The 14,466-nt window shown below is 42.2% G+C and overlaps 1 protein-coding gene across 2 annotated transcripts; it reads left to right on the top strand.

Moving 5' to 3' along the window:
• Positions 1-6,436: 6,436 nt before the first annotated feature.
• LOC123045110 (glutamate--glyoxylate aminotransferase 1) lies at positions 6,437-11,827 on the top strand. 2 transcript variants are annotated; one of them, XM_044468055.1, is made up of 13 exons: positions 6,437-6,530; positions 6,637-7,061; positions 7,151-7,268; positions 7,590-7,671; positions 7,790-7,877; positions 7,980-8,138; positions 8,555-8,728; positions 8,963-9,094; positions 9,788-9,853; positions 10,069-10,133; positions 10,239-10,330; positions 10,480-10,636; positions 11,469-11,827. In XM_044468055.1, exons 2-13 carry the CDS (start codon positions 6,876-6,878, stop codon positions 11,587-11,589), a joined length of 1,440 nt encoding a protein of 479 aa, XP_044323990.1. In that variant the 5' UTR covers positions 6,437-6,530; positions 6,637-6,875; the 3' UTR covers positions 11,590-11,827. The 2 variants fall into 2 exon arrangements, with proteins under 2 accessions (XP_044323990.1, XP_044323991.1); XM_044468056.1 differs by lacking the exon at positions 6,437-6,530 and having other exon boundaries at positions 6,583-7,061.
• The last annotated feature ends 2,639 nt before the right edge of the window (positions 11,828-14,466 follow it).

Genomic DNA, 14,466 nt, shown 5'->3' with positions numbered 1-14,466 from the left:
CATATCAGATGTTCCAGGAGTTGAAGTTAATATTTCAAGCAAATGCCCGAGTTGAGAGATATGAAGTCTCCAGCAAGTTCTATAGCTGCAAGATGGCAGAGAATAGTTCTGTCAGTGAACACATACTCAGAATGTCTGGGTATCATAACCACTTGACTCAGTTGGGAGTTAATCTTCCAGATGATAGTGTTATTGACAGAGTTCTTCAATCACTGACACCAAGCTACAAGGCTTCATGATGAACTATAATATGCAAGGGATGGATAAGACAACTCCCGAGCTCTTCGCTATGCTCAAAGCTGCGGATGTAGAAATCAAGAAAGAGCATCAAGTGTTGATGGTTAACAAGACCACTAGTTTCAAGAAAAAGGGCAAGGGAAAGAAGGGAAACTTCAAGAAGAATGGCAAGCAAGTTGTCACTCCCAGGAAGAAGCCCAAGTTTGGACCCAAGCCTAAAACTAAGTGCTTCTACTGCAAAGGGACTGGTCACTGGAAGCGGAACTGCCCCAAGTATTTGGCGGATAAGAAGGATGGCAAAGTGAACAAAGGTATATTTGATATACATGTTATTAATGTGTACCTTACTAATGCTCGTAGTAGTGCCTGGATATTTGATACTGGTTTTGTTGCTCATATTTGCAACTCGAAACAAGGGCTGCAGATTAAACGAAGATTGGCTAAGGACGAGGTGACTATGCGCGTCGGGAATGGTTCCAAGGTCGATGTGATAGCCGTCGGCATGCTACCTCTACATCTACCTTCGAGATTAGTTTTAGACCTGAATAATTGTTATTTGGTGCCAACGTTGGGCATGAACATTATATCTGGATCTTGTTTAATGCGAGACGATTATTCATTTAAATCAGAGAATAATGGTTGTTCTATTTATATAAGTAATATCTTTTATGGTCATGCACCCTTGAAGAGTGGTCTATTTTTGTTGAATCTCGATCGTGGTGATACACATATTCATAATATTGATGCCAAAAGATGCAAATTTGATAATGATAGTGCAACATATTTGTGGCACTGCCATTTATGTCATATTGGTGTAAAGCGCATGAAGAAACTCCATGCGGATGGACTTTTGGAATCACTTGATTATGAATCATTTTATGCTTTCGAACCATGCCTCGTGGGCAAGATGACTAAAACTCCGTTCTCCGGAACAATGGAGCGAGCCACAAACTTATTGGAAATAATACATACCAATGTATGCGGTCCGATGAGTGTTGAGGCTCGTGGCGGGTATCGTTATTTTCTAGCCTTCACATATGATTTGAGCAGATATGGGTATATCTACTTAATGAAACACAAGTCTGAAACATTTGAAAAGTTCAAAGAATTTCAGAGGGAAGTGGAGAATCATCGTAACAAGAAAATAAAGTTTCTATGATTTGATTGCGGAGGCGAATATTTGAGTTACGAGTTTGGCCTTCATTTAAAACAATGTGGAATAGTTTCACAACTCACGCCACCTGGAACACCACAGCGTAATGGTGAGTCCAAACGTCGTAATCGTACTTTATTAGATATGGTGCGATTTATGATGTCTCTTATCAATTTACCACTATCGTTTTGGGGTTATGCATTAGAGACAGATGCATTCACGTTAAATAGGGCATCATCTAAATCCGTTGAGACAACACCGTATGAACCATGGTTTGGCAAGAAACCTAAGATGTCGTTTCTTAAAGTTTGCGGTTGCGATGCTTAAAGCTTCAGCCTGATAAGCTCGAATCCAAATCAGAGAAGTGTGTCTTCATAGGATACCAAAAAGAAACTATTGGGTATACCTTCTATCACAGATCCGAAGGCAAGATTTTTGTTGCTAAGAATGGATCCTTTCTAAAGAAGGAGTTTCTCTTGAAAGAAGTGAGTGGGAGAAAAGTAGAACTTGATGAGGTAATTGTACCTTCTCATGAATTGGAAAGTAGCTCATCATAGAAAACCGTTCCCGTGATGCCTACACCAACTAGAGAGGAAGCTAATGATAATGATCATGAAACTTCAGATCAAGTTACTACTGAACCTCATAGGTCAACCAGAGTGCGTTCCGCACTAGAGTGGTATGGTAATCCTGTTCTATAAGTCATGTTACTAGACCATGACAAACCTATGAACTATGAGGAAGCGATGATGAGTCCAGATTCCGCGAAATGGCTTGGGCCATGAAATCTGAGATGGGATCCATGTATGAGAACAAAGTATGGACTTTGGTTGACTTGACCGATGATCGGCAAGCCATAGAGAATAAATGGATTTTCGAGAAGAAGACTGACGCTGATGGTAATGTTACCGTCTACAAAGCTCGACTTGTTGCAAGAGGTTTTCGACAAGTTCAAGGAGTTGACTACGATGAGACTTTCTCACCCGTAGCGATGCTTAAGTCTGTCCGAATCATGTTAGCAATTGCCGCATTTTATGATTATGAAATCTGGCAAATGGACGTCAAAACTGCATTCCTAAATGAATTTCTTAAAGAAGAGTTGTATATGATGCAACCAGAAGGTTTTGCCGATCCTAAAGGTGCTAACAAAGTGTGCAAGCTCCAGCGATCCATTTATGGACTGGTGCAAGCATCTTGAAGTTGGAATATACGCTTTGATAAGGTCATCAAAGCATATGGTTTTATACAGACTTGGAGAAGGTTGTATTTACAAGTGGGAGCTCTGTAGCATTTCTAATATTATATGTGGATGACATATTGTTGATTGAAAATGATATAGAATTTCTGGATAACATAAAAGGATACTTGAATAAGAGTTTTTCAATGAAAGACCTCGATGAAGCTGCTTATATATTGGGTATCAAGATCTATAGAGATAGATCAAGACGCTTAATTGGACTTTCACAAATTACATACCTTGATAAAGTTTTGAAGAAGTTCAAAATGAATCAATAAAGAAAAGGGTTCTTGCCTGTGTTACAAGGTGTGAAGTTGAGTCAGAGAGAAAATGAAAGTCATTCCCTATGCCCCAGCCATAGGTTCTATCATGTATGCAATGTTGTGTACCAGACCTGATGTGTGCCTTGCTATAAGTCTAGCAGGGAGGTACCAAAGTAATCCAGGAGTGGATCACTGGACAACGGTCAAGAACATCATGAAGTACCTGAAAAGGACTAAGGATATGTTTCTTGTTTATGGAGGTGACAAAAAGCTCGTCGTAAATGGTTACGCTGATGCTAGCTTTGACACTGATCCATATGACTCTAAGTCTCAAACTGGATACGTATTTTTATTGAATGGTGGAGCTGTCAGTTGGTGCAGTTCCAAGCAAAGCGTCATGGCGGGATCTACGTGTGAAGCGGAGTACATAGCTGCTTCGGAAGTGGCGAATGAAGGAGTGTGGATGAAGGAGTTCATATCCGATCTAAGTGTAATACCTAGTGCATCGGGTCCAATGAAAATCTTTTGTGACAATACTGGAGCAATTGCCTTGGCGAAGGAATCTAGATTTCACAAGAGAACCAAACACATCAAGAGACGCTTCAACTCCATCTGTGATCAAGTCAAGGATGGAGACATAGAGATTTGCAAAATGCATACGGATCTGAATGTGGCAGACCCGTTGACTAAGCCTTTTCCACGAGCAAAACATGATCAACACCAAGACTCCATGGGTGTTAGAATCATTACAATGGAATCTAGATTATTGACTCTAGTGCAAGTGGGAGACTGAAGGAAATTTGCCCTAGAGGGAATAATAAAGTTGTTATTTATATTTCCTTATATCATGATAAATGTTTATTATTCATGCTAGAACTGTATTAACCGGAAAATTGATACATGTGTGGATACATAGACAAAACACAGTGTCCCTAGTAAGCCTTTACTAGACTAGCTCGTTAATCAAAGATGGTTAAGTTTCCTAGCCATAGACATGTGTTGTCATTTGATGAACAGGATCACATCATTAGGAGAATGATGTGATGGACAAGACCTATCCGTTACCTTAGCATAATGATCGTTAAGTTCTATTGCTATTGCTTTCTTCATGACTTATACATATTCCTTTGACTATGAGATTATGCAACTCCCGGATACCGGAGGAATACCTTGTGTGCTATCAAACGTCACAACGTAACTGAGTGATTATAAAGATACTCTACAGGTATCTCCAAAGGTGTTTGTTGGGTTGGCATAGATCGAGATTAGGATTTGGCACTCCGAGTATTGAAGAGGTATCTCTGGGCCCTCTCGGTAATGCACATCATGATAAGCCTTGCAAGCAATGTGACTAATGAGTTAGTTACGGGATGATGCATTACGGAACGAGTAAAGATACTTGCCGGTAAAGAGATTGAACTAGGTATGAAGATATCGACGATCGAATCTCAGACAAGTAACATACCGATGACAAAGGGAATTACGTATGTTGTCTTTGCGGTACGACCGACAAAGATCTTCTTAGAATATGTAGGAACCAATATGAGCATCCAGCTTCCGATGTTGGTTATTGACCGGAGAGGTGTCTTGGTAATGTCTAAATAGTTCTCGAACCTATAGGGTCTGCACGCTTAACGTTCGATGACGATTTTGTATTATATGAGTTATGTGATTTGGTGACCGAATGTTGTTCGGAGTCCCGGATGAGATCACAGACAGGAAGAGGAGTCTCGAAATGGTAAGAGATAAAGATTCATATATAGGACGATAGTATTTGTACATCGGAAGTGTTCCGGGGGTACCGGGTACGTATCGGGTCACCGGAAGGGGTTCCGATCTACCCTCGACAAACTATATGGGCCTATTGGGCCAAGAGGGGAAACGCAACAGCCAGCATGGGCTGCTGCGCCCCCCTTGCTGGCCGAATAGGAAGGGGAAAGGAAAAGGGTAAGAGAGAAGGAAGGGGAGGCAATTCGGCCTCCCCCTTCCTTCCCTCCTCTCTCCCCTTTCCTTCCCTCTCCGGAAAATATGGTAAGGGGGGGGGGGTGAATTGGACAAGGCCCCAAAGTAGGATTCCTCCTACTTGGGGCGCCACATGGCTGTCCCCCTCCCCCTCCCACCTATATATATGTGGGGAGGGGCGCCTAGAACACACAACAAACATTGTTAGTCGTGTGCGGCGCCCCCTCCACAGTTTACTCCTCCGGTCATATTCACGTAGTGCTTAGGCGAAGCCCTGCGCGGATCACTTCACCATCACCGTCACCATGCCATCGTGCTGACGAAACTCTCCCTCGACACTTTGCTGGATCAAGAGTTCGAGGGACGTCATTGAGCTGAACGTGTGCAAAACTCGGAGGTGTCGTACGTTCGGTGCTTGATTGGTCGGAACGAGAAGAAGTTCGACTACATCAACCACGTTGTCAGACGCTTTCGGTCTACGAGGGTATGTGGACACATTCTCCCCTCTCGTTGCTATGCATCTCCTAGATAGATCTGCGTGAGCGTAGGAAATTTTTTGAAATTGCATGCTATGTTCCCCAACATTCACCTACAAGGCCTTTCCTGGTAGTGGGGGGGGGGCAAGAAGGGCGGCGAGGAAGAGGAGTTCGACGTCAAGGAGTGGCGGAGCATCTTCCCCGACTACGACAACGACGGCACCGGCCCGGACCCATGTCATATCGAGGGTGGCCTATTGAGGAAACATTGCCTCGACCTCCACCACGACCGATGAGGATGAGTAGTTTTTAGTGTAGTTTAAGTTTGAATTTATGTTTGATGTTCGGTTGTCAAGATCATGTTGAACTTATGTTTAAATACATGCAAATTTCGATTGAAATTAAGTTGAATTTATGCAAATTTATATTTTACTCTGCTAAGTTTAGGGGATCGGATAGAACCGATTAAAACTTAATGGAGGTTTACTCGGCGGGATACTCCGCTATTTTTAGGGGATCAGTTAGAAATACCCTAAGAGCAGCTTGGGACAACATAATGGAACACCCGCATGAATGAAGTGAACACAAGACAAAGGGGACAGTAACCTGTTTGTTTCACCCATATTCTCGAGTACGTACTATATATATAACTTGAAAAGAAAAATGATACTAGTATAGATTAGCTATCCCTAGTTCTGAACTTGTAACAGATGCATATATATACAAACAAAAAAACGAGTACCACATTAGCTCAGCAAGCACCATGATCCATCCCTAGTTGGTTCTGAATTTGCAGTGGATGTGGATACAAAGAATGAAAACAAACGGGGGAATTTGTGTCCCTAGTTGGTTCTGAATTTGCAGTGGATGCGGATACAAAGAATGAAAACAAACGGGGGAATTTGTGTTCCTAGTGTTGTTGCAATTTACTAGCACCTAGACAAATGCTCAACACTACCCTGTTTCAGTCTTATTTTTGTGAAGCTGAAACAATTTACTAGCACCATTTTGCATCTTTCCTATCCTACGGAGAACAAAGCAGAGCCAGTTACGTGTGTGAAGATGGATAGATAGATGGATGGATGGAGACAAGGAAGAGAATTGCTGCTGCTGCTGCTGCATTATTGCGCTCCCCTCCAGGTGCCAAGGGGCAGGCAGGCGGGCAGGCAAGAGGAGCTTGTTCCTTGTCCACCGCAGGCGAGGTGATAACCCAACCTGTGGCCATTCCCGCTCTTATCTCCAGCCCGAGTTCCTAGTCCTTTCCCCACTCAATTTCGGGGCGCAAATCTCATTCTCTTTGGTGCGCAGGAAAATTGAGCGGATGCCGTCTCGTCTCCTCCACATTATCCGCGCTTGATTAATCTGCAGTGCGCACGCCCAGCAACGCGACAAGGAATCTCGCTGCCTCTGCCCTGCCATTACACTACAAATTCCCACCTGCTCCCCTGTTTCTTGGTTCCCTTCTTCTCCACATCACCCCCCACACCCACCTTTCCCCTCCGCGGCGGCGCACGAGGGATCTGCCTCCGTCCGGAGAAGACGAGGAGATGATGGGGAGGAAGGCCCTGGACTACGAGGAGCTCAACGAGAACGTCAAGAAGGTGCAGTACGCCGTGCGCGGGGAGCTCTACCTCCGCGCCTCCGAGCTCCAGAAGGAGGGCAAGAGGATCATCTTCACCAACGTCGGCAACCCGCACGCCCTCGGCCAGAAGCCACTCACCTTCCCCCGCCAGGTTCGTATCCTCTTCTTCTCTTCACCAACCTAGGAAACAGGATTGATTGGAGGTTGGTGGGTCTGCTTACTTGTCCTTTCGGTGCGCAGGTGGTGGCGCTCTGCCAGGCTCCATTCCTGCTCGATGATCCCAACGTCGGCCTCATCTTCCCCGCCGATGCCATCGCGAGGGCCAAGCACTACCTCTCCCTCGCACCCGGCGGTTTAGGTAAAACATATTCTCGTCCGCCCAAAATCCATCCCTTCTTTTCTACTACTCCTAATCCAGGATGTTTCTAGGTTTTCTTCAGGCACTCACACTTGTGCCTTTTTTTTACTCCATATATATGCATGCAAGTGGAAGTGGATAACAAATGCAGAGCTGACTATTTTTTAATTTCTTCACATAACAAATAATTATCCACTTTTATCTACTCACTCATGTATTACAGTACTATGTTCCATTGTTTCTGTAGTCTTACGTATATATTCTATATGCGTGTGTGCGTGTGTGTGTTTGACTGACACAACTTGTAATCTATCTCATCAGGTGCTTACAGTGACTCCCGAGGTATCCCTGGGGTTAGGCAGGAAGTTGCCGAGTTCATTCAGAGGCGTGATGGGTATCCAAGGTCAGACTGAACAAGAGCGCCGATGAAAATATCCTATCTACTTGCACATCTCAGTTTTTCTGGTCAGCCTTCCTCCCTCCTCACACTGGTATTGTATTGTATGATCTACTTATTGCAGTGATCCAGAGCTTATCTACCTCACTGATGGTGCCAGCAAAGGTGTGATGCAAATGCTCAACGCCATTATCAGAAACGAGAGGGACGGGGTATGGTTATCCTTGAAAGCCGTATCTTTCCCCCAGAATCTTACTTAAGATTAAGTGTAAATAAACCCAATGTGGTTGAGATGCATGTATCTTTCTTGGCAGATTTTGGTCCCTGTTCCACAATACCCGCTTTATTCTGCTGCTATTTCCCTCTTTGGTGGTTCTCTTGTCCCGTATTATTTGGAAGAAGAGGCTAACTGGGGACTTGATCTTGTCAGTACCCGGCAATCAGTTGCAGAAGCACGGTCAAAGGGAATCACTGTAAGTGTTTTATAGTTTAGGAGTTAGCATGTATATTTCATACTGTCTTCCATACTCATCAGAAATACTAGATGTAACCAATTAGGGGATTACGTATTATTTTTATCCAACTAGAATGCTATGCTTGTCTTCTCTGCAATCAGACCCTTGCCTATCTTCAGTCTCTACACTAAAACCTCTACTAACTCTTGGGAAGAAAGATCAGTAGTCTAATAGTTAGCTTGAAGAAACAAACACTTGTAAAATTGTTTGTTGGATGTTTTGTGTTTGACAGTGTAATTTGTTTCACCTTCTCATAGTTCATGATTTTCTTCTTCTTTCTATATAGTTGTAGTCATGCTGCTTATATAAAATTGTTATCCTTAATGTATACTAGTTGTATTTAGCTCTGATGATTTTTTTTCCCTCCAATCTAGGTTCGAGCAATGGTGATAATAAACCCAGGAAACCCTACTGGTCAATGCCTAAGTGAAGCAAATATTAGGGAACTTTTGAACTTCTGCTATCAGGAAAACTTGGTTCTGCTTGCAGATGAAGTTTATCAACAGAATGTTTATCAAGATGAGCGTCCGTTTATAAGTGCAAGAAAGGTACCGATGGTTACAGCTTCACTCAAGCTTATAGTTTTCATGTGACAAGTCTATAATCTAGTGAGCACTCTAAGTTGCCCTTAAGTAACACATATTGACAAGTACTTGCTTCCGCACGCCGAGAAACTACTACAAGAGATTAGGCTCGTGCTGTGTTACACTGAAAGATAATCGGATATTTTTTCTCAAATATCAATTGCGCTGACCACAATGGCCTTTCTCAACATGTTCTAGGTTATGTTTGACATGGGTCCTCCAGTAAGCAGGGAAGTTCAGCTGATTTCTTTCCATACTGTGTCCAAAGGATATTGGGGAGAGTGTGGACAACGTGGTGGGTACTTTGAAATGACAAATATTCCTCCCAAGGTAACATTCTACTACAGAATTTATGATTTATCTTAAAGATTATGAACAAGTTACTTACTACTATGTATGAAGAATGCAGCTATAAAAAAACGAAATACATATATAAATAAGATTTTACATAATTCATGTATTATTGCAAAAAAAAAAACTGCATCAGAATTTCCTGGACTTGCTATTGTTCTTTCTTAGCAGTACAGTTGTGTATATACTACAATGTGCAATATGATCCACTAAACCCATCCTGTACTAGCTAGGTTGTTGCAATTACATTTGTTGCACCAACATATTCCTTTTATTAATGGAGTGCACTTTGTGGATACCCCCAAAACTGTTGGGTAATGAACAATGCATGTTGGAGTTATATGTATGTCACCAGTCCCTCGAGGTTCATTTACAGCTGCTAGCTGTGTCCAACCTCAAAGCTTTGAAAGTTGAGATTGAACGTGTAAATAAGACAAGTCACATAAATAAGGATGGCACTTTATTCCATTGTACAAACGTTTACACTAAAGCTTGGATGGTAACACATACTCCCTCCATCCAGAAATACTTGTCCAAGGAATGGATGTATCTAGATGTATTTTAGTTCTAGATACATCCATTTGTATCCATTTCTACGACAAGTATTTCCGGACAGAGGGAGTACTTTCTTAAATACCCATAATCAAATTGCTCTTCTGTTTGTTCTGACAGACTGTCGACGAGATTTATAAGGTTGCATCAATCGCGCTGAGTCCAAATGTTCCTGGGCAGATCTTTGTAAGTGAAACAAAGTTTAATGATTCTGTTGTTGTTTTTGCTTGGGCGGGGTGGGGGTAGGAGGAGGCAATCCATGAACTACTATTGGAATTCTTGAAAATCAGAACCTCGTTTTCACTGTTGTATTCTGTGTTGTGATCAGCATACTTTTTTTTTGCAGTTATCTTGCTTTATTTTAAGAAGTTATACAATGGTTCTGATTCTTTAATTTGCAGATGGGGCTTATGGTGAACCCTCCTAAACCTGGAGACATCTCGTACCTGAAGTATTCTGCTGAAAGGTTAAAAACACCGCCCTTCGTATTTCTTACTATATGCCTCACTTCCCATATGAAAGAACATTAGCGTGTTAGCTGGTACTAACATGCCTCAAACCGACGTTGCAGTAAGTCTATCCTTGAATCTTTGAGGAGGAGGGCACAAATAATGACAGACGGTTTCAATAGTTGCCGAAATGTTGTCTGCAATTTCACAGAAGGTAACATAAAAGCTCTAAACTGCATATTTTTGTCTGGCTATTATCTGTAGCAGGAGCTATGTATTCTTTCCTGCAAATACGCCGAAATGCATATTTTTCAATGACAAAGAAGCTTCTCTCTGATGTTATATGCTATTATGCTTTTGCAGGAGCTATGTATTCTTTCCCGCAAATACGCCTGCCGCAAAGAGCTATGGATGTAGCCAAAAGCGCTGGCAAAGCGCCTGATGTTTACTACTGCCTCAAGCTTCTGGAAGCCACTGGAATTTCCACTGTTCCAGGCTCAGGTTTTGGTCAGAAAGAAGGGTAAGTGCTTTTCTGATATCATCAGTTATTGTTTTAATGTTTTTTTTAGTTACAAGGTGTAACAGATCCTAGCTACTCCCTCCGTTTCTAAATATAAGACCTTAGATTTCAATATGGACCACATACGGATGTATATAGACGCATTTTAGAGTGTAGATTCACTCATTTTGCTCCGTATATAGTCTGTATTGGAATCTCTAAAAAGGCTTATATGTAGGAATGGAGGGAGTAGAAGTGAAGCATGATAAACTGGGCATATGAGAACAGTGGTCCATCATCAGTGTTGTGATACACATGGAAACTGTCACTGCACTTTGGGCTTATGATAATTATGAACCTAATAAGAATGGGAATGGGCTGGCCTGCTCCAGCCTGGACTTGGTTTCTATTACTACCATGAAGATGTTAGCACCACAAGTCCACAACTTAGCATATTTGCATTTCTGGAACAAAAGCAATCTTGGGTCAATAGTTTGAAACTTTCCTATAAGCACAAGCCTAACAACCCTTGCAAAGGTATATACTATCATAACGGCATACTACAGCCCTGGGCAACCAAATCTGGGTCAACCCACTCATCCTGATGGGCCGATGAGGATCGACTCCGCTAGCCCTGTTTCCACACGAAGCCGACCCAAAAGACCCATTGGACTGGAAATTTTGGGCGGGCTGGGTGACGTCAGCCCATTCCCATCTTGGTTGAACCATTGTAGGAAACCAGTCCTCCTGTTCATCACCATCATCCTGATCATATTTTTTTACTGCAGAACCAATCACCGTTTGTCCTTGCTCAGTAATAAGATTGCACTTTATGATGTTGAACAATTTGCAGGGTGTTCCATCTGAGGACGACGATCCTGCCCGCGGAGGAGGACATGCCGGCGATCATGTCGAGCTTCAAGAAGTTCAACGACTCATTCATGGAGCAATACCAGAACCACTCGAGGCTGTGAAGAGAGAAGAAAACAAAGCATCTACATATAATATAATGCTGCTCTTTTCTACCAGCAATTGAAGTTGATTAATTAGCTGTAAGCTGTAACTATGGTGAAGAAAACTGGTTGCTATGCTTGATATGTATAGGGGGAAATTATATGCGGAAATGTTCGGTCCATTTACTACATATGATGATACTGTAATTGTTGGCTCCAATAATTGATCCATAATAAATAATTAAACACCCTTTGTTAAGAGCTTGATCGCCCTTGTTGTTCGAGCTTTAGCTAAGGCAGTATGCATGCACGCATGCTGACACACAGCACCGGAACGAGATACTATATGCTACTGTACTTATCAATCAATTGGTTTTCTGATACAATACAGCAACACCTACTCCCTGCTTCTGACTTTGCTGGAAAAATATGCACTCCCTGAATTGAATGGCATATACCTGGCTGCTAACGCTCGTCCTATCAATTTACTAGTTTGTTATAAGGGCAGTCCTAAAGAAGACTGGCAAGTAACGACTCCAAAGACAATTAATTAACACAAGTCTTGTGAAGAATTTCAGATAGTTGAAGATAACATGGGCGAAAATAATAGCCATACGCGTTGCAATCATCGTCGTCATCGTATCGTACTGTGGGAAGGAAAACCAAGGCAATTGCTGTGGTGGCAAATTAAACTAAAATTGTAGGAGAGGACTGAGGAGCTCAGTACATGCATGCTCATTCACCAACTTGCAAATGCTTACCGTTACCGACGAGAAATCGTACCGACTTCGTAGTACCGTACCCAGGGTAAGTCAAAGAACAATATTCCTGCTTCTAGATGTTCACAAGTTCCAGTCCCCAGTTTGACAAAAAGAACCAGTCACATATAGCTATTGAGCTCGCTATCAGGGGAAATATTTTATACCGTGAATAAGTGGAGTAAAAAATAAAAATGCAATGATATGTGGCCAGGTTGTGCGTTACAAAATTTGTAAGTAGGATTTGGACTTTTATCATTTTTACTGCAACCATGATTCTTTATATAACTCGCGCAAGAAACCTCATCTAGCTAATATTTTATATTCGGAAACAACACGGGTTGAGAAAAGAAGCGAAACCAACTCCTTAGAGATAAATCTGTGCGAGATGCGGAAACGTCTTACCTCGGTGCGAGGGGACGTGTTTCATGTTATATGCAGGGGCGCAAGATCCCTGAAGGCGCATACATGATGGTTGAGATATTACAGGAGACTTGGAGGAGAAGGGATAAGAAGATAGAGTAGATTACAAGAGAGAATATTTGAACTACCCTAGTCTATCTCTATCTCTAGGTGCATCTGGTGCGGTACAAGACATCTCAAGTAACGTGACATAAGATGTGTTTAACACCCTCCCTTAATCACAACTTCATCAAGTTGAGATTATGTTTAAACTCTCCAAAACTTCTTGTAGGTAACGGTTTTGTGAATCCATCCGCAATTTGATCTCTGGAATGCACAAACTGAATCTGAAGTTGCTTCTTGGCAACCATTTCTCTCACAAAATGAAAGTCTATCTCAATATGTTTTGTTCTGGCATGAAAGACTGGATTTGCAGATAAGTATGTGGCACCCAAGTTATCACACCATAAACAGGGAACTTGACTACTTCGGATACCAAGTTCTCTTAACATGGATTGTACCCATATGACCTCAGCTGTGGCATTTGCCAGTGCCTTATACTCTGCCTCTGTACTGGACCTAGAAACTGTGGCTTGTTTTCTTGCACACCAGGATATCAAGTTTGGGCCAAAGAAAATTGCAAAACCACCAGTGGACCTTCTATCATCCAAGCAACCTGCCCAGTCAGGGTCTGAAAAAGCACTTACAAGTGTAGAGGATGACTTGCTGAAATTCAGACCAATATTGGCAGTATTCTTGACATATCGAACAACACGTTTAGCAGCAGTCAGGTGAACAGAAGTGGGTGCATGAAGAAACTGACAGACTTTGTTGACAGCAAATGAAATATCAGGTCTAGTAAGTGTAAGATATTGAAGTGCACCCACTAGACTTCTATACTTTGTGCTATCATCTGGACTCAAAAGATGTCCTTCTGTGAGAGATATCTTTTCTGAACTTGACATAGGAGTGGGTGAGGGCTTACAACTTTGTAGACCTGCCTTCTTTACTAGATCTGCCGCATACTTCTCCTGAGAGAGATGAAGTCCATCCTCATGTTTCTTCACCTCAATCCCTAGGAAATAATGCAAATCTCCAAGATCCTTGAGGGCAAACTCTGTGCTGAGATCTTTCAAGAGCCCTGTGACAGCCTCATCTGATGAGCTTGTGACAATTATATCATCAACATATATGAGCACAAATATGTGTATATTGTGCTTGTTGTAAATGAATAGTGAGGTGTCAGACTTAGAAGGGACAAAACCAAGTTGTTGCATTTTGTGACTGAGACATGAATACCATGCTCGTGGGGCTTGCTTCAGCCCATAAAGTGATTTGTCAAGTTTGCATATGTAAGAGGGAACATTTTTGTTCACAAACCCAGGAGGTTGCTTCATGTACACTTCCTCTTCCAGAACACCATGGAGAAACACGTTATGTACATCTAGTTGCCTGAGATTCCAGCCCCTGGAAACAGCAATGGACAAAACAAAGCGAATAGTAGCAGCTTTTACAACAGGACTAAATGTGTCCTCATAGTCTATGCCATGCCATTGTTTGAACCCTTTTGCAACTAATCTTGCTTTGTACCGGTCAATGGTTCCATCTGACTTTCTCTTAATTCTAAAGACCCACTTGCAGTCGATGAGATTTTTACCTTGCTGAGGAGGAACCAAATGCCATGTTTTATTCTTCTGTAGTGCCACAAATTCCTCATTCATTGCCTTTTTCCACTTTT

The sequence above is a fragment of the Triticum aestivum genome, chromosome 2B (genome assembly GCF_018294505.1).
Source record: "Triticum aestivum cultivar Chinese Spring chromosome 2B, IWGSC CS RefSeq v2.1, whole genome shotgun sequence".
NCBI lineage: Eukaryota > Viridiplantae > Streptophyta > Magnoliopsida > Poales > Poaceae > Triticum > Triticum aestivum.
This window is presented reverse-complemented; position numbering and strand designations above follow the sequence as displayed.